Source organism: Pelobates fuscus, chromosome 4, assembly GCF_036172605.1.
Source record: "Pelobates fuscus isolate aPelFus1 chromosome 4, aPelFus1.pri, whole genome shotgun sequence".
NCBI lineage: Eukaryota > Metazoa > Chordata > Amphibia > Anura > Pelobatidae > Pelobates > Pelobates fuscus.
Window position 1 is genome coordinate 326061915 of NC_086320.1, and position 27642 is coordinate 326089556.

The 27642-nt window shown below is 44.7% G+C and overlaps 1 protein-coding gene across 1 annotated transcript in view; it reads left to right on the top strand.

Annotated features, from left to right (window-relative positions):
* The first annotated feature begins 1168 nt into the window (after nt 1–1168).
* TMEM196 (transmembrane protein 196) overlaps nt 1169–27642 on the top strand; it is a 63277-nt gene continuing 36803 nt past the window's right edge. Inside the window, exon 1 of the mRNA XM_063450724.1 lies at nt 1169–1931. Coding sequence (XP_063306794.1) covers nt 1767–1931 — 165 coding nt within the window. The 5' untranslated portion in view covers nt 1169–1766. The remainder of the gene's footprint in view (nt 1932–27642) is intronic.

Genomic DNA, 27642 nt, shown 5'->3' on the forward strand with positions numbered 1-27642 from the left:
GGCAAAGTCAAGGCTAAAGCAGCCAAGCCTAGCTGAGGTGAAGAAATGTTCCAAATCGCCTATGTTTGCCTAGATTTAATAAATTGGTTTTGTATTCACTACCATTCACTTTTTCGAGAATAAACCCTTTAGTGCAATATTGCAAACTGTGGTTACCTAAAACTATTCACCCAATTAAATCAAGGTGAAATAAATAATTTTTCTAACCAGGGTTATTCATTAAATTATGAATCGACTGTCATGATGAATCCAAACTTTATTCAAAGTAAATCTCAAACATTTAAGCTAAATTATCTGGACTGAAAAAAAATAAAAATAATTCACTGAACTGAGAATTCCAAGAAACTAACATCTAAATGGCAACATCTAGGTAAATAGCTGATATTGAGAAATTCTCCTACTTGGATACAGTCTGTTTAGCCTAAATGCTGCCATTTGGATTTGAATTCACTATGGGAGTTTAGTGAACCACTACACAAATCAGTCATGGTTTCCAGTTGGCTGCTGTTGACATTTAATTTTAAATTAACTTTGAATTACAGATAATTAATGATTTAATGAATGAACCTGTATATTTTAAATATTAACACTCGTAGTACACCCCTTAGTACTTGATTAATTAAATAATAAATGTTGAATTAAGAATGCACAGTTTGTATTGTGCTAAAATACATATGTACAAACAGTATGTGTATTAAACTGCATGCTAATTGCTGCATATCTTAGATTAGGGGTGCCCAAAAGATAGCTCCCCAAATGTTTTAAAGCTACAGCTTCCATTATGCTTTATCATGTTAAAGGAAAGCAAAGCATCAATTGAGTTGTAGTTATACAACATCTTGGGGTCTACCCCAGTCTCAGATGATGATTCTATTGGCTTCCATTTCGAACGCTGGAGGGTTAATGTAACTCTTTGGCTTCCAGAGCCTCCCGGGTCTATTATCCAGACACCCTTCTGCAGCTGTAGTGACAGGATGGATTTACAAGGTCATATAACAGAGCGTCATGCAATGTGTGTACAGGGCGGACCTGAGATGGGACCCTCCCTTGTTTGGCTCTGTCTTCCCAAAACAAACTTGGTGGTTGTGTCCCCCTGTCAGATGATGTGTGAAACAGGTAATGAGATCATCAGCAGAGATCGTTTTAAAGGGAGAAGGTACAGAAGGAGACAAGGTCAAACTGGGTACAAGCTAGAGGACACAATTCTTCTTCTACCTGCTCACAGAACCCTCAGCCTACAGCAGTGACAAGGAGAAAGAGAGAGATTGCAGATTCGTTTTAAGGCCATCTGTGCTTCCCAATCGCAGGGACCCAGCCAGGCTGTACACAATAAATCTAGCAGGGGATGGAAAGTAATGAATGCAATTTAACACTAGCTCCCTGCGTGAAAGGAAAAAGCTAAGCAGTGAATTGGAAGCCTTCAGCACCCTGGGCAGCGCCTACACAACTCTCAGTGCCAATCAGCTGGGGATGCCGAGCCATTTAGCTCTGCTCTGGTTAATTTATTCCTGTCTTCAAACTCTCTCCAGCTTCCAGGCGCTCGGGAGTTTTATTTCTGACATTGTAAAGTGCTGACGGTTTAGCCTAAACGCGAGCTTCTGCTTGGATTCCAATACACTGCTGACGAGCAAAAAGTTTGGAGGAGTACAGGGACAGCAGCGGAGGCAATAGCGGTGAAGGGGGAAAGGGGGAGACTGGGGACCAGACTGAGCTGCCGAATGCTGGTCTTCCTCGGCTGATCTGGAAGGAACGATGACCGGAGCAGGATGTGCACCAGCGGTCAGATCATCGGCAGCCTCCTGGTGCTCTCTCTGCTGGAGATAGGGCTGGGCCTGTCCAGTGTGGCCGTGGGGACTGTCAGCTTCGTCCGGGTTAGGATGGTGGCCAAACCGCAGCTGGGAGACTCTTCTCCGGTATGGAGCGGGGCGTGTGTACGTTAGACATTTCACTTCCTTCTTTACGGTTCGGCAAGCAGTGCTAGGATAGCCATGCACACTGTATGTCATGTTAACCTGTGAATGGAAGGAGCACTGAGTCCAAAATCATTATCTTCATCAGCTAATGCATATATTAGGAAGGTGGTGTGTGTGTGTGTGTGTGTGTGTGTGTGTGTGTGTGTGTGTGTGTGTGTGTGTGTGTGTGTGTGTGTGTCCACGTGTGTATAAATATACACACACACACACACACACACCCCTCTCTTTATTTTCATAGACCATTATTATTGCACATACTTGTTTTATCTAACTATCTATCTATCTATCCCTGTCTATCTACCTCTAATCTATCATCATCTATTCAATATTTCTATATAATCCTCTATCCTATCTGTTCTACCTGTCTGCCTACCTACATAGCATCTCACAGGTATGTGAAGTGTTATATATCCTTGTTACAATGTACATAAATATGTTGCTTATGTTTAGTCCACTTTCGTTTTCCCCATTTTAAAGTCCTGGGTGCACTGTCTATTGAAATTTCACCCCAGGTGTGTGTAGGTACCACACTGTTCAAGGTGAAAGCATTCATTAGACTCCAAGAAAATTAAATGGTCTAAAGGTACAATTACATTGAACATTGTATTTTACAGTTGGTGTGCTGCCAGTCTAAATGGGACAGCCATTCCCCCCCTTTCTGCTAATGTCAGTAATGCTCTCTGTCACATACTGTATTATAAGGGACATAGCTGGGGAATGCATATATTAATTATATGTTGTGATACTCCAAACACAAACACTGCATTTCAGGAGAGGACATGGTCATAGTAAATCATCCTGATTATATGACAGACTGAATTGGCCAATTCTATTTCACTATTAAATGCAAGTTCATTAGACAATAAAATCAGCATTTCTAATTTGGTATGATCAGTGCATAATGTTTTCCGTTCTCAGATGACTTGCCTTCTCACATGGGGTAAGAACATTGAGGGCTATGTGAAAATGAATACATTGTACTTAATGCCATTTGGAATATGCTCATAAATGTATTTTATTTAAAATATTAGAGTTTTATTACTAAGCACTAGATTGATTTGTTGTTGTTTCAATAGCAGATGAACAGTTAATATGGCTTGCAAAATATGGACATCCTAAGACATAGACCTTATATTTTGCATTTAGATGTGGTTGTGTAATATAAGTCTAGTCATGTACTGGAGATTGCGTAGATAGGAATGGACCTTACTGGGGACTTGAGAATAAGTCTAAGCATTTATCTACCTAACAATCAGGCTACTTTTGATGTCTGTGCCAAGCAAAGAAAGTGCTGATAATTGATCAGAAAATAGTAAATTTGAGACTAGTATGCTGTTCTTAAGCAGATATTTCTGACATCACTAACATGTGCTTATCTGTAAAGCTAATATGAGGATTCTAAATTGTATCTTTAATATGTCATGTGCTGTATGTAACAAAACCTTACATCTAGTGGTTAAAACATGCCAGTATGTCCACAAAATTAGCTTTGAAAAAGGTTTCACTAAAAACAAACTCATGAGTGCTCTAGAACAGTTTTCATAGGATTCACCTGAAAATAATAAGAATTATTAGCAGTTCTACAGAGCCAAGATATCCCTCAGAATTTTAGTTCTACAGTAGGAATATATCGCATAAGAGCAAACCAATGACAGACAAAAATTTTAGAGTTGAGTCTAAACCTATAATATGAGAAAATAATATCATTAAAGTTTTTTTTTTCTTTGTTTTTGTTTTTGCAAGTGAAGGATGGCGACAACCATAAACCAGACCACAAGAAAGATCTGGTTTATGGTTGTCGCTGCAGTTTTAAAAGGAATTGATTTACACTAATATGTTTTGTTTGTTTGTTTTTTTGCTCTATTTAAAATTATTTTAATTGTTTTATCTTTCAATCAAATATACAAAGCTCAAGGTGGAACTTCACTGGCACATCTTGAAACACAGACACACAGCACAACTCACAATAATGGCACATATATAAAACACACAAACCCCAAACTATAGGCAAGAGAGACACACACAACAGGTCACACTCAATTTACACATATATGTATACGCACCACAGTTTAGATTCTAAAGGCACATATCTGACCGGCAGATTCCATGCTTATTCCCTCTACCCCTCATTATTAAAGTTCCTGCTGAGATCATCTGCTAGACTGATGTCAACTGTTATGGTTAAGAAAGCTTTAATGTAAGGGAACAAGGGAGCATTAACTTGTGCTGAGCACTCTGACCTGATTAACTGCTTTCATCTTCCTAACAGCTATCACCAGGCCCTCAGCTCATGGTAGTGTGGACATCTGATGAGAGGGGCAGAGAACAAGGAGTAGACCTGTCGTCTGCTCCTTCTGTGTGCATCAAGTCCATGCAACCAACATCAGGCTCACTGCTTATGTAGGAGCAGACCTGCAGCATCACCCTACCCCCAACTTTAGAAAGTCCTTACATTGCACAGCATGGCTCAAAGACTGCCAAACACATAGTCTGACACATAAAACACATCCTGTCAGACTGCCAAACATACTAATATACAAACTCATACTAACAGCTTGAGACATTCACAGATTGTTAGCCTGCAGACTGACATAAACACACATGCATTCTAACAATTACATACCAGACTCAAAGGAGTTGTGTGTGTGTGTAGAGTGTTGTAATGTATTCAATGTCAGCTATTGCTCAGTCTAATGCAGGAGATGTTGGGGCAGAATATTGCAATCCAGTGTTAGTCTTTGGTCCAGCTGCCAGTGGAAAAAATAATAGAGGCAGGTGGCATCCTCCGTTTTGACCTGGTGCCTGGCATAGGGAGATTTCTGTCCTTTTTTTTTTTTATCACTTAATTTTTATCATTGCAAATGAAAAAAAAAATACACACTTGGTTAAATACACCTGTTCGTAAAAGGGGTAAAATGACCCACTGCTTTTTAATGTGTCATTGAGACACTGCATTGAAAAGCATGCCAAAAACTAAATAAAAATACTTTTTAAATGAAAAAAAAAATTCTTAGGTTCCCAGATCCCCCAACTGCATGGCTTAGGTTAAGCTTGTTGCAATATCAAGCAGAATCCTCTCTCACTATGAAGAGTCTTTGCCAATGAGGAGCCTCTCATTCTGGTCTGATAAGATTCTGGGATCTGATCTTATCATATAATTCCTTGTTTGTTAGAGGTTTGTGAACTGGATTATGTGCAGCTGGGACTTGGAACATGCATAATGTGAACAGAATAACACAAGCAACATGGTATAGACTATCTTGTGTGAGAGATTGACAGTTCTGGTGGGCTGTCTTATAGCTGAGTGATTTCTAAAAATCACTGCAGTTATTAACTATAAATAAATACCCACTTCTAGGGCTGAGAGTATTCACAGGATACTTCATAGAAGTAGCCAAGTAGTGATTGTAAAAAAATGTGGTCTTCGTAGCAGAGTAACTCAGGGTATAAGGAAATAAAAGGAATTTTTAGAAGAAGCACAGACTTTTCTGTGAAGGGGTGGGAAGGAGCAGTGGGTGGGATTGGAGATGGGTATGATATTGGGTGGGTGGTAAGTAAAAACATCTCCCTAAAAATCAACGCATATACAAATGTAAGAAGTAGGCACAACAGATGTAAAAATATTGTAGGATAGTTAGCTACAAGTGCACAAAATACCATGCATTTTCAGTCTTAATTGAAGTATACCTTAATTGCACATACAGTAAAAACAATTACTTCCTCATCCTGACGCCCGCTTACTGTAACACAACTGAGTAAAGCTTAATGGACCACAAGGGTGCAAGAGCCATTAAAGAGGGGCTTTCACATATAGAGCCTAGATGGTGTGCTGCCATGGAGGATGTCTGTGTTTGGGAAATGCTTGTGCCACCCATACACCGGCGCTCTCCAAACCACAAGGGTCTGTGTGAGAGTCTTGCTAGTTCCACCTATTAGTTCCAGAAGCTCAGAATACCTATATTTCTGTAATTCTACTTGTGTCAGTAAGTTGACAACTGTATAACTAATGTGGGAGCTAAGATGAGGTTTGCTATTTCACTTTAAATTCACATTATTTTGAAATGGAATTACTAGACGAAAAGGGGTATATCAATATTTAGCATATTCATATATAGCATAGCAAATTGAAGGACAGTGCTAAAGTTGCAACAATCAGAGGGGGCATTGCATTAGTTGCTATGGTGATTGTTCCACATTTATCTATATGCCCCAGAATTGCTCCACTTGAGTTTAGCTAAATATGATCCACAATTCTTCAATACTGTTTTTACATTCTATTATACTGTTTTTCTAGTAATTTGCACAGGTCTGTTAGTCAAAGCTTGCCAGTGTAGTGATTTGGTACAGTATTACAAATTATTATAATTGGTATTTATATAGTGCCAACTAATTTCGCAGGTTGCTACAATATTATTAAAGGGGGCGGGGGGGGGGGGGAATTACAATAAATAAGGCAAATGCACAGTGACACAGGAACAATAGGTAGATGAGGACCCTGCTCAAACAAGCTTACAGTCTAGATGAGGTGGGGTACAAATACACAACACGAATGGCACAATCACAGTACAGTAAACTGGTAAAATAAAATATACTGCTTAATGAATAACATCAATTTGTAGAATAGCTACAGCTGTATAAAAACACAGTCACTGAGAATAAAAAGGCTGGTACCTGGAATTTTGCATAAGTAGTGTGTGTGTGTTAACTAAGCACTTTGTGTAAAAGAGTCTTAAAAGTAATGTGTTTTATGACAACATAGACAGTCATTGGTTCTTAAAGGTTTAACTGATCAATATCACACAAGTTCCTTTTTCTATAAAAAAAAAAAATAGTTTTACAGATCAGTGACTAAAAGACTGCTACTAACTCAACTACCCCAGCAACAGGGGAAGCCTACATAACCTTTTACCTACCACTCTTCAAGAGACTCAAACAAAATGGAAAGTTGTACTAAACAAATCAAATTAAGTTTTCCCCTAAATGGCAAACACACTGACAACTAGCCCAATGTGTGTTTTAGTACTTTCATCAGGAACCCTTTAAATGTTTTTTTAGCCACCTCGATCTGCAGACACACCAGGCAGAAGGTATTGTCAACTTCTTTGGCAGGAGGAGGCAGGGTATTTAGCAGCCTCTGCAAGATTATCCTGTGTGAGCTATGTGTGTAATTAGGAGGTTTTATAGCCTTTGCTAAGTATGTGGGAGTTGAGGTATTAGGAACCATCTTTAACAAAGGATCTTTATAGTGTTCTGGTTATATCATTGGAGGATTAAGCAGACTCCATTGTGGGAGAATCAAGAAATTTTGTTTTTCTTTCCTTCTCTTTTCAATATCGGGTATTTAGATGCGAAGCTATAGGACTGTCAGGGTACCTGAGGCCTCTACCTCTAAGGGAGGTAGAGACTTGGTGGTTTATCCGTCCAGGCGAGCTGTTTCCTCCGTTCCTCGCGGTTCATCCAGCCACTTAAACACCGGCCGCGAGGAATCCACGTCCTTTTCTAGCAGGACGCTCAATACGTGACGTCATGACGCTATCACGAGCGACCTGTCACTCAAGTGTCCGATATCCAATCGGCACTTGTCAGAGGCGTGCTTACCATCCGGAGCCAGGGTATTTAAGCTTACTTCTCTCTTCAGCTCATTGCCCTGTCGTGGTTCTAGCTTGTCTAGTCACTCAGTGCTCTGGTATTCTAGTTTGCTCTATTTGGTTTTGACTCGGCTTGTTGTACTTCCCTGCTTCTCTGTTCTCCCTTGACCCGGCTTGTCTCTCGCTTATCTGTCTTCCCGTTCCCTCGACCTCGGCTTGTCTCTGACTATTCTCTATTACTCTCGGTACGTTAGTCCGGCCATTCTAAGGCCCGGTATACGTACCTTTCCACTCTTTGTACTCTGCGTGTTGGATCCCTGTCCCGATCCTGACATTACGACAGGGCCAATGGATCCTGCAGGTACAAACAGTCAGCTTGGTTCTTCTGATCCCAGGTTTGACGCCATGGAGCATAGGATGGATCAGATGGCTCTAGCACTACAGGCACTTTTGTCTCGTGCTAGTAACCCACCTGAGGAGACACGTACTCCTTCTATTTCTCCTGCAGTCTCAGGTCTAGAGGTAGCCACTGTAGGTGCTTCTTCCCGTATTACCCCACCAGTACGTTATGGCGGGTCACCGGAGAAGTGCCGTGGTTTTCTGAACCAGATTAGCATCCATTTCGAATTACAACCCCGCTCTTATCCTACAGATAGAGCGAAGGTTGGATTTGTTATTACTTTACTCATTGAGAAAGCTCTGAGATGGGCCAATCCTTTATGGGAGAATGATAATCCACTAGTCTATAATTATAATGCCTTTGTAGCTGCGTTTAGAAGAACTTTTGACCCTCCTGGTAGAAAGGTCAATGCAGCTAGATTACTGTTGCGCCTTAGACAGGACAATCGAACACTTGTGGACTATGCACTAGAGTTCAGGTCCTTGGCGGCAGAAGTTAAGTGGAACGAACAGGCTTATATAGATGTGTTTCTGAATGGGTTATCAGATGTAATTCTTGACGAGGTCGCTACTAGAGAACTCCCTGAGAATTTGGAGGATTTAATTTCTTTTATATCTCGTATTGATGAACGCATAAGAGAGAGGCAGAACACTCGAGATAGGACCCGTAGACCCTCCTTTAAACTAGCGCCTACCTTTCAAAATTCTGAGTTCGAGGACTTACGTATTTCTGAACCTATGCAGATAGGCAGTACTCATCTCACAGAGAGAGAGAGACAGTACAGAAGAAGGGAGGGTTTATGTATGTATTGTGGAGTCAGAGGACATTTACGCCTAAATTGTCCTAATCGTTCGGGAAACGCTCGCACCTAAGTTTCTCTAGAGGACAGGCCTTGGGTGTTTCTACTTTGTCCTCTATTCACAACTACAAAGAGTTCAGGCTTCTGTTACCCGTTTCTTTGAGGTGGGAGAAGGGAGTAGTAAAGACTATGGCACTAATCGATTCTGGAGCTGCTGAGAGCTTTATAGATCAGGGTTTTGTTGCCAAGCATGCTATCCCATCCCAGTTAAAAGAGACACCACTGGCTGTTGAGGCCATCGATGGTAGACCGTTACTTGAGCCTGTTATTTTCCATGAGACCATACCGATTAACTTAACTGTTGGCATCCTACATAAAGAGGATATATCCTTAATGCTCATTTCTTCTCCGTCTATTCCCATAGTCCTGGGGTACTCCTGGTTGAGGAGACACAACCCTATTATTAATTGGGAGTCAGGGGAGATAGTTTCGTGGGGAAAGAATTGTCAAGAAAAATGCTTGCGGAAGGTCTTACCTCTCGGATTAACTAACACATCGACTACCTCTGACAATCCTACAGAGACACAAATTCCGCCTCAGTATCTAGATTTAAAGGCAGTATTTGACAAAAAGAAAGCCGATACCTTACCCCCACACAGGTCCTTTGATTGCAAAATTAACCTACTCCCTGGTACCATGCCTCCCAGAGGTCATGTATACCCATTATCTACAAAAGAGAACTCAGTTCTAGAGGAGTATATTCACGAGAATTTAGACAAGGGATTCATCAGGAGGTCCTCCTCCCCTGCCGGGGCTGGATTTTTTTTTGTTAAAAAGAAAGATGGTTCTTTGAGACCTTGTATTGATTATCGAGGCTTGAATAAGATAACCATTAAAAATGCCTATCCGATTCCCTTGATCACCGAACTCTTCGATCGTTTGAAGGGCTCTACAATTTTCACCAAGTTAGACCTCAGAGGGGCATATAACTTGGTGAGAATCCAGCAGGGACATGAGTGGATGACGGCATTCAATACTCGATATGGTCACTATGAATATACTGTTATGCCTTTTGGGTTATGCAATGCGCCAGCTGTATTCCAGGATCTGATAAATGAGGTTCTTAGGGAATTTCAGCAAGATTGCGTCATTGTATACCTAGATGATATACTCATTCATTCTAGTGAGATTGAGACTCATCACAAGCAAGTCAGGAGGGTTTTGCACAAGCTTCTCCAGCATGGCTTGTACTGCAAGTTGGAGAAATGTAGCTTTGATCAAACCCAGGTAACCTTTCTCGGCTATGTGATCTCTGGGGAGGGATTTAAGATGGATCCGGATAAGCTCCAATCCATTCTAGAGTGGCCTTTACCCAAAGGTCTTAAAGCCGTACAGAGATTTATTGGTTTTTCTAATTATTATAGGCGCTTTATTAAGGGCTATTCTTCCATTATCGCACCTATCACTAATATGACCAAACAGGGGGCTGATACTAAGAATTGGACTACTGAAGCTCTCCTTGCGTTCAAAACTCTCAAGGAGCTTTTCGCTTCCGCTCCAATTTTAGTTCACCCCGACACTTCTCTGCCTTTTCTACTTGAGGTAGACGCATCAGAGACTGGTTTAGGTGCTGTCCTATCTCAAAGGTTGGGGGTTGATAAACCATTACATCCATGTGGATTTTTCTCTAAAAAATTGACCGGTACTGAAAGCAGATATGACATTGGTGACAGAGAATTACTAGCGGTTATCAAGGCTTTGAAAGAGTGGAGACATTTATTGGAAGGTACATTACATCCTGTTACCATTCTAACTGACCACAAAAATTTGTCTTATATCGGAGAGGCTAAGCGGTTGTCCTCCAGGCAGGCTCGTTGGTCGTTGTTTCTTACCCATTTCAATTACGTTCTGACTTACAGACCTGGGTCAAAGAATTCTAAAGCCGATGCGCTATCTCGCCAATATGAGCCCTCTGCTTCAGTTGAACCACTTATGTCCTCCATTGTACCCAAATGCAATATTATTGCTAATACCAGTCTCAAAATTCATTCTCCGCTACTTGACCAGATCTTGAAGTCACAACATCTAGCTCCCGGAGACACTCCTGAGGGAAGAAACTTTGTTCCTCCTGAACTTCAACTGGAGCTCTTACAATGTTTTCACGAAAGTAAAATAGCTGGCCATCCTGGTATTCGCAAGACATACTCTTTGATATCCAAGGATTTCTGGTGGTCTTCACTTCGAAAAGATATTGAGGAGTTCGTCGCAGCTTGTGAAACTTGTGCCAAGACTAAACTACCTCATGCATCTCCATGTGGCCTGTTACACCCCTTGGACATTCCTGAGAAACCTTGGTCCTGTTTGTCCATAGACTTTATCGTTGATTTACCTGCTTCCAAGAGACAAACTGTTATTCTCACGGTGGTGGATAGATTTACTAAGATGGCCCATTTCGTGCCATTACCTAAACTTCCGACTTCTCCTGAATTGGCGGAGATTTTTGCAAGAGAGGTTTTTCGCCTACATGGGATTCCTTCGGAGATTGTTTCTGATAGAGGCTCTCAATTTGTCTCACGTTTCTGGAGATCCTTTTGTTCTCAAATGGGCATCAAATTGAACTTCTCCTCGGCCTATCACCCTCAGTCTAACGGAGCTGCTGAACGTACCAATCAAAAGATCGAACAGTATCTGCGTTGCTTTGTTTCCGAACACCAGGACGATTGGGTCGGTCTGATTCCTTGGGCGGAGTTCGCACACAATAACCTTGTTTGCGATTCAACTCGCTCTAGCCCTTTCTTCATGAACTATGGCTTTCATCCTTCGATTTTTCCTTCGGTTTCCTCTTCTCAGGGGATACCGTCGGTTGATGATCATGTCGCCAACCTGAAGAAATTATGGGATCAGACTCGGCAAATTCTGTTACATAGTTCCTCGTTGTTCAAGAAACACGCTGACAAGCATAGAAGAGCGGCTCCTGTTTTTGTTCCTGGGGATAGGGTATGGTTAAGTACTAAGAATATTCGACTAAAAGTTCCATCTATGAAATTTGCTCCTCGCTACATAGGCCCTTACAGGGTTCTCACTCGTATCAATCCGGTTGCGTATCGCCTTGCTCTGCCACCTGCCTTACGCATTCCTAACTCTTTTCATGTCTCCTTGTTGAAACCTCTTATTTGCAACAAATTCTCCTCTAAGGTCTCCTCGCCTCGTCCTGTTCAGGTGGAGGGTCGGGAGGAGTACGAGGTCAGCTCCATCGTTGATTCCAGAATTTCAAGGGGAAAATTGCAATATCTGGTCAACTGGAGGGGATATGGTCCTGAGGAGAGGAGTTGGGTACCTCAGGAGGACGTTCATGCTTCTCGCCTTCGCAGAGCATTTCACCTCCGCTTCCCATCTCGCCCCGGTTCCTTCCGCCCGGTGGGCGTATCTGAGAGGGGGGGTACTGTCAGGGTACCTGAGGCCTCTACCTCTAAGGGAGGTAGAGACTTGGTGGTTTATCCGTCCAGGCGAGCTGTTTCCTCCGTTCCTCGCGGTTCATCCAGCCACTTAAACACCGGCCGCGAGGAATCCACGTCCTTTTCTAGCAGGACGCTCAATACGTGACGTCATGACGCTATCACGAGCGACCTGTCACTCAAGTGTCCGATATCCAATCGGCACTTGTCAGAGGCGTGCTTACCATCCGGAGCCAGGGTATTTAAGCTTACTTCTCTCTTCAGCTCATTGCCCTGTCGTGGTTCTAGCTTGTCTAGTCACTCAGTGCTCTGGTATTCTAGTTTGCTCTATTTGGTTTTGACTCGGCTTGTTGTACTTCCCTGCTTCTCTGTTCTCCCTTGACCCGGCTTGTCTCTCGCTTATCTGTCTTCCCGTTCCCTCGACCTCGGCTTGTCTCTGACTATTCTCTATTACTCTCGGTACGTTAGTCCGGCCATTCTAAGGCCCGGTATACGTACCTTTCCACTCTTTGTACTCTGCGTGTTGGATCCCTGTCCCGATCCTGACAAGGACTTTGTTTGGACTTTGGTTAGAAGGGTTACGTACTAGGCATTGGTGAGGCTCTAACAGCTAAGTATTCATTGATAATAATATTACTATACTCCCCAGTAACTTTAGGTCCTGTACTTTCTACTATGGACATCGTTTTGAGCTTTAGAACTGATAGACTATTTTTGACATATTGCAAACGTCTCAGCATATGGCGACTCATATTTGTTTTTGTTTTTTTTACTGTTGCGGACACAAAAGTTACATTTACTTAAAGGGACACTATAGTCACCTGAACAGATTCAACTTAATGAGGTTGTTCAGGTGAGAACTATAGCTCCCTGCAGCCTTTCTAATGTAAACACTGTATTTTTTGAGAAAATACAATGTTTACATTGAAAGCTAGGAACACCTCCAGTTGCAGTCACTCAGAGTGAGCCAGAGGGACTTCGGAGTTGGTGGACGCATAATATGCCTCCAACCACTCAGATCTGCTGTCAGCAGAGCACAGGGCAACACTGTGCACAGCATCCTGTGATTCAGTATCTCCTCCCTTGGCATGCAGACACTGAACTTTCCTCATAGAGATTCATTGATTTAATTCATCTCTATGAGGAGATGCTGATTGGCAAGGGCTGTGTTTGAATCATGCTGGCTCTGCCCCTGATCTGCCTCTTTGTCAGTCTCAGCCAATCCTATTGGGAAGCACTGTGATTGGATCAGGCTACCACATGTCAGCAGACTGCTTGTTTTTCTGAGTCTAATAGCATGCAGATTTACAGCTTCAGGCTTGAATACAGTAAGATTTGTACTAAATCTATGGAGGCATGAGGGGCTCAGGGGGCTAGATGGTGGTTTGAACACTATAGGGTCAGGAATACATGTTTGTGTTCCTGACCCTATAGTGATCCTTTAAAGAGTTCATTTGGGCATTTTAGAGTGGATGCTAACTACTTATTTACAATAAATTTCAGTTTTAAGCCTCTAAACCCTCTAATATTTTCATATGGCTAAATATTACTAGCTAGTAACACTTAATCTATGGGACCTTCTAATTTACTTCTATACCCTCTCTCTATATGTATTTACATTTTGAAAATGTGTATCTGTACTAGATCACACAGCTTACTTATATTACTTACATGTTGAATCATTTTTCATCAAGCTTTTCAACAGACTCTTAAGCTACTGAGGCAACTTATAAAAGATGGAACACCTTAACTGCATGTAGTCATTCTCATCCTGAGAATAGAAATTCTTGTTTTCTGTTTTTTTTCCCACATTAAAGGAATATTATATTCCCTCCTGGTGTTTTTTTTTTTATTTCTATTTGTATATAATTGTATCAGGCAAGCCACAGCTCTTCCAATATTTATCAGAGAAAATGGGAATATGTTATCTAAACAGGATTAGATTTAATATCAGAAATGCAAAATCTTGACATGATTCTCTATAAGATTTGTACACCTGTAAATCCCACTCAAATATTGGCTCAAAATTTGTCAATAATTATTTTTCCAGTTGAAGCATACGATTAAATGTAGGGGCACACACCGATGATAGATAGTAATAGCACAAACATATAGCATGTTTACTCAATTAATTATTATAGCACATTCTTTTGATATGGTGGAAACATTAACATTAGCAGCTGTCTTGTGCCGATTTTCTTGTAGGCAGTGCATGATATGTTATTGTTGATATCGGTGGGTTTCTTCTAGATTGTATTTATGTTTAATCTCATCAAAGGACAAAATATATTTCGTAGAAAATAGGTCTAATATATTGCATATAGAATGCTGTTGACAGGCAGAAAAGTCCTGTATATAATCTCTCATGACTGAAGTTGGCATACCATCAAAGCAATTATTGGTAGAGTTTATTAACTAATATACAGTGCCCCACATTTAGGAGGAAACTCTTGTAGTAGGTAGAACGTTATCACTAGTTTGTCAAAGTTCTTTGGGTAACCATTTAATTTCATTAAGGCTGTAGGTTTATACAGAGTCAACCAATGTGGCTGTTCACTCCTTACATAGGCGTGCGCACGGGGTGTGCCGGGTGTGCCTAGGCACACCCTAATCCCCGCGGCACGCCTGTGAGTACTGCAGGAACGCGTGGGAACAATGTTCCCACTGTTCCTGCAGGCACTCTGCCACCCCCAAATGCCCTCCGAGTTCCCCCTGTCTTGAGGGGGGGGAGGGAAGGGGGGAGGCAAGAGGTAATGGACCTCCCCCTGCCGGTCTCCATCTCAACCGCGGCGAGAGAGCTGTGTGCTCTCTGCTCCCTCTCGCCGCGCGCTGTTTGCTTATGACGGGAGCCGGAATATGATGTCATATTCCGGCTCCCAGCTACAGCAGACAGCCCGCGCGGCGAGAGGAAGCAGAGAGCACACAGCTCTCTCGCTGCGGTTGAGATGGAGACCGGCACCTGACCCACTGGACCCCAGGGACAAGTCCACGCCAGCACTCCAGGTAGGGAGGCTGGGTGGACAATTTTTAATAAAAAAAAAATTATGAGTGTCTGTGTGTGTGTCTAAGTATGTCTGTGTGTGTGTGAGTGTGTGTGTGTGTGTGTCTAAGTATGTCTGTGTGTGTGTGTGTCTAAGTATGTCTGTGAGTGTGTGTGTGTGTCTAAGTATGTCTGTGTGTGTGGGTCTGTGTGTGTGTATGTGAGTGTGTGTGTGTCTAAGTATGTCTGTGTGTGCGTATGTGAGTGTGTGTGTGTCTAAGTATGTCTGTGTGTGTCTGTGAGTGTGTGTGTGTCTAATTATGTCTCTGTGTGTGTGTGTGTCTAAGTATGTCTGTGTGTGTGTGTGTGTGTGTCTAAGTATGTGTGTGTGTCTGTGAGTGTGTGTGTGTGTGTGTCTGAGTATGTCTGTGTGTCTGTGAGTGTGTGTGTGTCTAAGTATGTCTGTGTGTGTGTGTCTGAGTATGTGAGTGTGTGTCTGTGAGTGAGTGTATGTGTGTGTGTCTGAGTATGTGTGTGTGTCTGTGAGTGTATGTGTGTGTGGGTGTATGTGTGCCTGTGAATGTATGTGTGTGTCAGAGTATGTGTGTGTCTGTGAGTGTATGTGTATTTGTGAGTGTGTGTGTGTGTCTGTGAGTGTATGTGAATGTATGTGTGTGTGTGTGTGTGTCAGAGTATGTGTGTGTCTGTGAGTGTATGTGTGTGTACGCGTATATATATGTGTGTGTGTCAGTGTGTGTGTGCACTTATATATACACACACAAGTGTATATTATTTTTTTGGGGGGGTGGGAATCTTGGGAGAGTTCTTACACTTTATTCCCAGGACTTGACCCCTGCCGGCAGGAGAGATCTCCGGATCTCCCCTCTCGGCTCATGCAGAGCCGGCACTATTTGAGTGCCGGCTCTGCTCTAAGCCTCCATGGGCCGGCGGGGAGATCAAAGACCTACCTCACCGGCCCACAGTAGCATGGAGGGAGGCAGGAGAGGACCCAGGGAGCTCTAGACAGAAGCTCCGCCAGGTTCCTCTCACGAAAGTGAACTCTAGCCCCGCAGGCTAGAGTATACTCTACACTGGACCACCAGGGATGGCACATGGCAGCAAGGATCTCCCCTCCCTACATAAGGTAAGAAGGGAGGGGGGATATTTACTAATCTGCCCCCACCTTCACAATCCCTCCAAACAGACAGCACACACACACATACAGCACCCTCACACACACAGCACCCACACACATAGCACACATACAGCACCCTCACACACACAGCACACATACAGCACCCTCACACACAGAGCACACATACAGCACCGTCACACACACACAGCACCCTTACAATCACACAACACTCTCACACACAGTACACTAACAGCACCCTCACAAACACACAGCACCTTCACACAAACAGCACACTCACAAATACATGACACAAACAGCACCCTCACACACACACATATCACACAAACAGCACCCTCACACAGCACACTAACAGGACCCTAACACACAGCACACTACCAGCACCCTCACACACAAACCGCACCCTCACACACAACACACTAATAACACCCTCACCCACATAGCACACTACCAGCACCCTCACACACACACACACAGCACCCTTACACACACAGCACCCTCACACAGCGCACTAAGAGCACACACACACACAGCAGTGTATGTGTGTGCATTTATATATATATATATATATATAACAAAAAAAATATATATATATATATATATACACATACACGCGGCGTGTGTTTGTGCTTTGGGGTGCACACCCTAATGCAATAGGCTGCGCACGCCTATGACTCCTTATGGTCAACGTAATGTCTACATCGTATGACTTTACGTTGGGAACACCCAAACCCCCGATGATCTCTTAATGCCTTAATTCCTCTGTGCCTTCTGCATCCCCAAATATATCTATTAATTTCCTTCTGAGCCAAGGTAAAATATGAACCTGGGATATAAACTGTTACTGTTTAGTAATTTTGGAAGCATGGACATTTTAAGAGCTGCCAACCTGCTTAACCAAAACAGTTCAAATTTACTGCAACATTGTATCTCATTTATCTGCTCAGGCCTTTCTGTTTTTCAAAATAGTTTGTAAAAAGGGCAGTTGGGTTCTTAGTAAGTGATATGCCTAAAAATGAAATAACGTTGGTTATCCAGTCAAAGGAAATGTATCTTTTCAATGATTCAATCAATTCTAAATTGCGATGAATAGGTTGAATATTTTGCACATTCAGCTGATATTATCAGATAGAGCCAAAACGCGACAATTGATTTTGAAGGGGAGAAAGAAAGGTTGCATGACCTGATAAAGCCAATATAACATCATCGCAAAAAGCCCTACGGTATGGGTAGTGCCTACAGAAGCTGCCAAAGGTCCATATCCAACACAAACAGCAGTGGAACAGTTGGAACCACTGAAAAGTTCCTTTTTCTACTGCTCTTCTGCATCTTATGTTCAAATCCTCTCTTCCCCGTTGTTTCTTATTTTTAAGATTGCAGGCAGGCCAGCAATAAATGCTGAATTGGTTTGTCTGTCTGCCAAATTAGGTCTTTATTTCTTCTTATGTAATGTGTCCAACAATGCTAAATTTAGTGATGCTCTCTGAATTGTGCCCAGTATTGTATTTTTTTTTAAATGTAATTCCGTGATAGCTTTGTTGAATTAATAATCAAATAAGAAAAAAAAAGAAAAAAGCTATTTTAGTTTGAAAGGCCAAAGTTTGCAAGAACAATTATATCCTCTGAGAATATTTTTTTCACTTGTGTGGATTATTTTACTATCCATATGTTCATGATTAGAGAAATGTCTTGCTGAAAATATACATGTGAACATAATTCATATGCATAAATCTGTTGAACAATATTACTGATGATTTTTAGGTTAAATAATATATTGTTATGTTAATTGACTATTTTAGCAGAGCTCCCTGTACCCCGGCTGGGTACCTCCGCCAAGGGCCGCTTCATAGCTGGAACAGGGGAAAACCTCAGCGCTTCTGTCCCAGTTGCCGTGGCTTGGCTGGGGTCCACCTGGAGCCTCTCCATCCTGGAGCAGGATAGGGAACTAGCTCTATTCCCTCCCAGGGACTGGATGACACACAGTCCTTACCAGGACTTTCCACACCGAATCCTCCACGAGCTGGAACAAAGTGCTAAGCAATGATTATAGTCCTTCCCCTCCCAGTAACTAGATCAGGGCCAGATTAAGAGCCCAGTGGGCCTGGTGCTGACAATTATGACGGGCCTAATTACAGAATCATATCGACCAAAAACAGTAAAACACTCCCAAGCGTCGTGTATCTGATGGAGATGGTGCTGGAGAGAAAGAAAAAAGCAGCTATAAGAAAACACATACCCTAGGCTAATCTCTCTCTAATTTATGTTTTCATCTTTCAAGTAAATCCATACCCCCTAACAACAGTGTCCAGTCAAGCAGGAAGTCAATGGGCATGGTAAAAGGCTGTGCCACTGACACAAATCACGTAACCTGCCAAAAGGGGCGAACATGCCCAGAAAGAGGACATGTCTGCACAAAGAATTAGAAGGCCAGCCTGGCATGAATGCATGTCAGGCTGCCTGCCAATCATGCAGCTGGCCAACTAAGGCCATACTATGCAGACAGCACCCTGAGCTTGGCATTAATGCATCTAATGATGCGCTCGCTCAACGCTTTCTAAGGACTGTCCCCTAGCACTCGCTGGTCCACTTGTCTCCTTACCTTCTTACTAGCAGGCAGAAGCTCCTGGTATATAGTCTGGGACAGAGAAAAGCTGTATGTAGCGAGTGTAGAAGAAAGGGAACATGCCATAGTGTTAGAGAGAGCAAAGTCAGCATTACGTTAAAGGATCACTATAGGGTCAGGAACACAAACATGAATTCATGACCCTAGTGTTAACACCACCATCTAGCCCCCCTGGGCCCATCATGCCGGCATAAATATAGCAAAATCTTACTATATTCAAGCCTGAAGCTGTAACTCTGCATGCTGTTTGCCTCAGAAAAAAAGCAGTCTGCTGACATCATTAGAAGTGGTGGCCTGATCCAATCACAGTGCTTCCCCATAGGATTGGCTGAGACTGACAAAGAGTCAGGTCAGAGCCAGCATGATTCAAACACAGCCCTTGCCAATCAGCATCTCCTTAGAGAGATGAAATTAATTAATGAATCTCTATGAGGAAAGTTCAGTGTCTGCATGCAGAGGGAGGAGACACTGAATGTTTGGATGCATTTTAGGCAGCCATGACCCAGGAAGGATCTCTAACAGCCATCTGAGGAGTGGCCAGTGAAGTTATCACTAGGCTGTAATGTAAAGACTGCATTTTCTCTGAAAAGACAGTGTTTGCAGCAAAAAGCCTGACAGTAATGATTCTACTCACCAGAACAAATTCAATAAGCTGCAGTTGTTCTGGTGACTATAGTGTCCCTTTAACTATATTCACTGTCAGCCAGTCCACACAAGTTTTATTTCCATACATCCCTCTTAAGTTTCCATACTTAAGTAAGAGTATGTGAAAAGTAGTTAGGGTTGCCACCTTTCTTGGAAAAACATACCGGGCTTACTAATTTGCATAATTAAATATGTATGGGTGACATCGCATGATGTAAATCACAAGGAGTGACATAAGAGAAAATGCTGTAAAATGACCAAAAAACTACTTAGTTTGATTCTGCTGTATAGATGGATTCCTCCCAGTGCCCCCCATGTCTCCCATTGCCCTCATGACTCAGTGCCCCCATGTGTCGATCACTCCAGGTCTCAGTGTTCCTATGTATCAGTGTCTCATTGCCCCATGTCTCCCAGTGTCCCCTAGTGTCGTGTCCCCAGGTCTCCCAGTGATCCTATGTATCACAGTGTCTTAATGCCCTATGTCTCCATGTGTCCCCATGTATCCGAGGGTCCCCATGTCACTAGGACACTAGGAAGATGGCGAGACTTGGGGACACGGGGAGACCTAGAGACACGGAGACACCAGTGACACTGGGAGACTAGGGGACTCTGGCTGGGACACATGGGGACACTGGGAAAATAGGGGACACTTGAAGACATGGGGATGCAGACACCAGGGACACAGACACTAGAGACATTGGCTGGGGGACATGGGGACATTGAGACATGGGGACACTGAGACACCATGGCCACAGACACTAGGGACACTAGCTTGGAGACATTGGGACACTTGAGGCACTGGGAGACATGGAGGCACTAGGAGACATGGAGACAGTGAGACACTGGCAGACTGGGGGCACTGGGAGACTAGGGGTCACTGTGAGACTAGGGACACTGTGTCCCCATGTGTCTGTGTCATAATGTCTCCCAATGTCCCTTAGTGTCTCAGTGTCTGCCATAATGTCTCCCAGTGTCCCTTAGTGCCTCAGTGTATGTCTCCTTGCAGCCTTTCCCCCCATTCCTTACTTCGCTGAGCTGTAGGCTGTCTCTGCAGGGTGGGTGTTGCTGTCTGGACTCTCTGTAGCTGCACCCCTGCAGATCAGTGAGTAGAGATAGGCAGGGAGGGATATGCTGGAACTTCCTATCCCTGCCTGTCTCCACATACAGCAACCCCTACTGGCCAGTGCTGGTATTGCAGAGTAATCTCTTGTTTATACTGAGAAAAATACCAGCATTTGTATTGCCAGTATCACTGCAATATTGGCACCAGCCAGGCAGCCTCAAATACTGGCTGTGCCAATAAAATAAAAGAAAGGTGGAATCCCTATGAGTAGTGTGTGTGTGTAAAAAAAAAAAATGTAAAAAAAAATTTTTTTATTTTTTTTTAAATCAATGGGCCTATTCCATGGGCCTGGGCCTGGAGCTGCAGCTCCATCAGCCCCTATGTTAATCCGGCCCTGAACTAGATGACACATAAATCTGGGAGTGCAACTGTTTCAATGCATCCAAACACAGCCTTTTAATACACAGACCCCAGCAGGGGGTCTCCAATGTCTACACCACGAGCCCCTCCCAGGAATCTCTGCGCCTAAGAGATAATTGTGTTAAAGACCGGTAAGCTAATTATCTCCCAGGAAAATAGAGGCAAACATAAAAATATAAAACATAAAAAAAAAAAACATAATAAAAACAGAAAATAACCCCACAAATAATACATTTTTAAATAGCCCTGAGCTGAGCGCCCAAGTTCTCCAAATAGCGCTCAGATCCATGCAGTGTAGGGGAAACGCCACCGTGTTAAAGTTCTGACCTCCTCCTTCTCCTCCTCCTGCTGCTGCGGCCGCAATACAGGGTGCTCCCCCTGGCTCTTAGGTAGCGTTTGTTCCCCCTAGTCTCAGGCTCCTTCACTCCAAAAAGCACTCTCCTGGTAGAGTGGTTCAAAACCTCTAACCAAGTTGTCCGGGAACCGCATGATTTCCTCATGCCGAAAACAGTTCCATAACATTCGCAACTAAGTCCCGCTGAGGTGACCGAGAACCCACAAAGTCCTCATGACGAATTTAGTTTCATAGCGGTTGCGGCTTAGTTCTGCTGGGACTATTCGTGGGTTTGGTTTATGCGAACGGCCGCCACAGAGCCAGTGTTCGGTTCTGTTTGCATGAAGGGAAAGTGCAGAACGAGGGGCACCCAGGGAAAGCTACTAGTGGTGGCTGGGCAGGGTAACTTCCAAACGGTGTCCCAGACCTGGACCATAGTCGGTGGCATGAGTCTGTGGCAAACGTACGTGGGAAGGAGCATTTGTCAAGTATTTATTTAATTTTCTATACAAAAATATACATTCTTTTCATTTGACAGTTGTGTTTTTTTTTTATGTTTTGCAAAATTATTTTTCTTTTTGGTACATGGAAATGACTCAAATAGCAGACTGTGGGATTCCTTTCACTGCTGTGTAGTTTGAAAAGATCTCAAGCTGTATAATTTTATAAGGAACACACCTTGGCAAAGTCAAGGAAATTACTCATAAAATTACTCCCACTTCTAATTGAAGTAAGCTGGTGGCTTTGCAGCACTACGTATTGGACATTTTAACATGTGTCAATATTTTAAAGCTATCCATTTTTTAAAATATCATTTGTCTACCAAATTTAAAATCATATTCAATTTAACTCACTCAATCCTTTTTTTTCAGTTTTTGAGTGTTTTTTCTAATTTTTATATTTTACCAATAAGGCAAAGCTAAATTTCATTTATTAATAGAATGTTCTCTTGCCTTAGGAGGTAGAAGAATTGAACATAAATTTCCTACCATTTCCCTTGTTTCTAGGTCACCTGCTGTATATAACGTTAGACATATGATTTCAAACAGTATCAAACAACAAGAGAATTAAGAAATCTGTAATGTATTATGTTTGAACTTGGTCGTCCGAACTTGGTCGGTATACGATTATGGATGGTGTTCTTTTCTAAGGACACAGTCATTTTTACAGATTCTGGCCGAGATCAAAAATTGGCAAAATTCATTTTTGCTAAATTATGTCATATAGATTTAATTTTATAAGTAATTGCTATCCCTAGCAGTATTTATATAAAAAAAAAATAATAATAATTGTGTTCCTTATTTATTGATTTTCTTTATTGTTAATATTTAAATACAAGGGACTTCCGGTGGACTGCCGACGGAAATGGCAGCATAACGGAGGAGCTCCGTCCCACTAAGCTAAAATCAGCGCACTTCCACAGCCTCAATCCTACCTAATGGGTCGCACCAAGAGGTCTGACTCCCATCACGCACAGAAGGGACAGCAGGGAACGCTGCAGACCGGACCGCTGGACGGCTACCTCAGCACTCCAAGCAGGCAGCCGCGTGAGACACCCGGCCCCAAGATGGCCGACAGCCAGCTCTCCCCGACACCTCCCGACACACGTGAACCCTCACTGGCAGACATCCGAGCCGACATCAGGGCTCTCACGGAAGCCATGGTGACGAAAGCCGACCTGCAGACACTGTCAGCCACACTGCATGAAGCTATGAGGTCGGAAGTGGCCTCACTTCAAAGGGATATAACGGCGCAAGATGGCCGACTACAGGCCCTAGAAGCTACGCACCTCACCTCGGTAAGCAGACTAAATGCAACTGACGCAGCAATAGCCAGACAGGGCAACATGCTCTTACAATTAAGGAGGCAGACTGAGGATCTAGACAACCGGGGCCGCAGGGCAAACATCAGGATCCGCAACCTGCCTGAATCAACTGGGGGAGAGGTTTTGACTGACACCCTGACAGCCCTGTTCAGAGACATCATGGGTCAGGACTTGCCACAGCGCATAACTTTTGACCGCGCTCACAGAGCGCTACGACCGCGCAACTCAGATAATGTACCCAGAGATGTTATATGCTGCCTCCACGAGTTCAGAGTTAAAGAGCTGATTATGAACAAGGCCAGAGCGCAACCAACTTGGCGGTTCCGAGGAGCGGAGGTAGCTTTATTTCAGGACCTCTCTCCCCTCACACTTGAGGCCCGCAGAGCGCTCCGGCCAGTAACGCAACTGCTTCGGACGTGCAACATACCGTATAAATGGGGCTTCCCCTTCTGCCTGCTCGCCAGACATGCCAACGAGTGGATACCCCTAAGATGGCCTGAGGAGGTCCCGGCCTTTCTCCAGCACCTGGGCCTGCCACGCACGGAGGTCCCCGACTGGATTCTGGGCCAGCAAGAGCAAAGACCTAACCATTTGGCCCAGAGAGCACCGCGGAGACGCAGGGAAGACTCACCGCACGGAGAACCGGCACGCAGACCTCAGAATCCAGCACAACACCCAGCACAAGCAGGAGAATAACACCCTCCGCGCCTTGCAGCGGTGATCCCGTCAGGACGGCAGGAGACCCCAGGAGGATGACAGGAGACAAGCGGACACACGACATTGGGCATCGAATTCACGAGACATCCAGATAAGTACACTTACGCAACACCTGAACTTTACCTAGACCGCTAACACATACCCCACTTTACTTGACAATAATCAGCACACTGGGACATCACTTGCACGGCCTTGCAGAAAGTGGTTGGAGGGGGCAAGTGATCTCGTCCAGGAGATGCAACACGGGGACTGATACGAGTAGCTACGTCTAAGAGTACTTAGCACTGTTATTTGGGGTGGGGGGAAGCGGTGGGAGGGGGAGAGTTATGTTCATGATGTTCATGACCCCAAGGGACCCCTGCAATACTATGAGACTCGGAGCGATTACTTTTCTGATGCAGGGAACGGTGCATTGGCCACGGACGGTGTTCATGGGACTGTTGGCTTCAAGCGATAGGCAATAAACTCACATACAACGAACGTCGGGTGGATGGGCGGGGGGGAGGGGGTCGCACACACAGGGCTGACACGGGATGGGGGAGGGGGGTGTGGAGCGAATGCACAGATTGGAGTAGGGGACGGGGGGTTGGACGGGGAGGGTGGGTGGTCAGGCAACTAAGTGCACACCTATACACGGCCAGGCCAGAGACAGGTGGGCTGACACCACAGAACCTACCCCTCAACAATACGGGAGAGAGATGAGATGGGGGAGGGCGATGGAACATGCACCCCATGGGCGGGGGCGGGGGGGAAAGGGGGAAAAAAAAAAAAAAAAAAAAAAAAAAAATTTCAGGTGAGATATGAAGGGCCATACAACAGCAGCCACGGCCTTAGACAATGACACGAACCCAGAAGTAGCAGTATAACTTGAGGACACGGGTTTCAAGGTAGGGGGAAGGGACACTTACACACACTAGGGTAATGGGGGATATCTCTAGGGATATAGAATAATAGAATTGTTGATGATAACTGCTTGTACCGTGACAAAGTGTTATATCTCAAATTGTGTGACTTGTCTCCCCTCTCCCCCTCCCCCCTCCGCCCCTTGTGCCCGACATTGCCGGGGGAGAAGGCCTGGGCAGGGAGCTCCCCGGCACGCTACACACCAGCGCATAACGAGGGGGCCCAAGCCTGAGATCCCGTTCGGGGGCATAATGGCTCACCCGTAAATCCCTCGCTAGACAGCCACAGGAACACCCACGAGAGACGGATAGTGACGCAACCCAGGGGTAACCCACCTGAAGGACATGTGACTCCCCAAGCTGCTCCCATGGCAACATTACCCACACCCTGCAACCCCGCAAACCAGTATAGGAGACCGGAAGGTGACGCACACACGCAGACTACAACTCACGGATGTAATGCACCTCGAGCCCAACATACCGCCCGACCTTTACGATTGTCGTCCCTCCGAGGGGCTGACTGCTAGACGGGAGAACCGCTGGGAGTACTGGGTGACCCAACTCACGAACCCGTTACCATGGACTCACGCTAGCACAACATATACCAGCACACAGTGCCACACAGTTAAGACCATAACAGTGGGACTGACGACACTCCTGACATGTTTGGATTAACCCACATCCCACTTGTCCAAATACTGCAGTAGCAGGACACACCATTGGGCCCTAGGCCTCCATCGGAACCGACACCCGTGTAGACGAACCCACTGGGGGTACCACTGCCGACGCCCAGCCGGTTCTATAGAACGGGGGTACGGCACTGGTTGACCGCCCAGTTACACGGGGTTTCCCCATTTCGGGATAACACACACAATCACCCACACCTCAAGAGGAGACGACACCACACCTACACCACACTAGCGTTCCCTCTGAGGAACCACCTCATCGAGAACTAACGCCACACGACATCACTACCCCAACCCCCCCCCCTCTGACCTAACCCACCCACGCACCAACCCCCGACTTACCCAACTAAGAAGGATCCCACCGCGACGCGCCCGGGCCCACCCGGTTCAAGCTCAATAAGATAGAACCAGCAGAATCGGGATCGGAGCGAGCACACCAGCACCGTTGACGGACAAAGACATACCACACATGGCGTACACACCGGCTCCCCTAGTGATCAGATCTCAAAACTGCAGGGGCCTGAACACCCCAGAAAAAAGAACACACCTATTGCGGAGCCTCAAGAGACAGCAGGTCTCCATCGCCCTCCTACAGGAGACACATCTCAGAGAGGTCTCGAACGCCCTACTGAAAGACAAGAATTACCCAGTCAACTACTTTAGCAATCATCCAACGTCACGCAAGGGAGGAACCGCGATACTCCTTGCTGCCCACTTACAATTCACGTCCACGGACACGATGATTGACGACGGAGGACGATATCTCTTTATCAAAGGTGAAATAGCGCGGAAAACATATACCATAGCCACGGTCTATACGCCCAACACCGGGCAAGCTAGCTTCCTCAGACGAACACTGTCAAAGTTATCAAGATTCACAGAAGGTATACTCATACTTGGCGGGGACCTCAACATCCCATTGGATCCACTCATAGATACCACCACGGGAAGCAGCAGCATACCTCACTCGGCTATCAGAACGGTACACAAAGCCCTCAGAGATTTGAGACTGGTGGACACATGGAGAGCGCTACACCCCGACGATCGGGATTACACGTACTACTCCACAATCCACGACAGGTACTCCCGTATAGACTACCTCTTTATCCAGCAAGAGGGGCTCTCATACTTGCAAAAAGCGGACATCCTCACCACACCATGGTCAGACCATGGGGCAGCACAGATAACGCTACTATCGCCCCTGTACCGACCCACCAGGATCTCATGGAGACTCAATGATGCACTCCTGACGGACACGCTCCTCAAGACCCAAATCGCGGAACACCTCAACCACTACTTCGCTGAAAACGCAATAGAGGGGGTCTCGGATATGACGATATGGGAGGCACACAAAAGCGTCATCAGGGGACACCTGATCCAAATGGCCACCAGGAGGAAACAGGACGTCGGGCACCAAGTAGCCGAACTGACACGGAAGATCTCTGAACTGGAAATGGCCCACAAACGAGACCAGCAGGACCAAACCTACAGGGACCTGATAGCACATAGACGACAACTTTCCGATCTACTTGAGCACAAACACGCCAGTAACACCCGACGGTCGCGTGCATTTTTCTACATGCATGCCAACAAGAGCGGAAGACTACTGGCACGGATGCTACGGGGTGAACAGGGACGAGCGCAAGTCCGCACCATACGCACAACTCGGGGCACAACCACCCAGTTCCCGGAAGACATCGCGAACGAATTTCACAGGTTTTACTCCCAGTTATACAACATACGAGGAGACGAGGATGACCCGGTTCGGAATGCGAGGAAAGAGGATACAACACGTTACCTAGAGAGCTTTCAACCGGACGCCCTCACCCAGGAGGAAGCGGAAGCATTGGAGGCACCCATCACCGAGGAAGAAATTAAACTGGCACTGAAAGCAGCAAAAACCGGAAAGGCCCCAGGACCAGATGGCTTCCCGATGGAATACCTCAAAAAATTTGGATCCATCCTCATACCACACCTAACTAAGGCCCTCAACAGCTTGCGGGAAGGTACAAAGTTCGGCAGGGAATCACTGGCCGCCATAGTCACGGTTATCCCCAAACCAGGCAAATGCCCGGAACA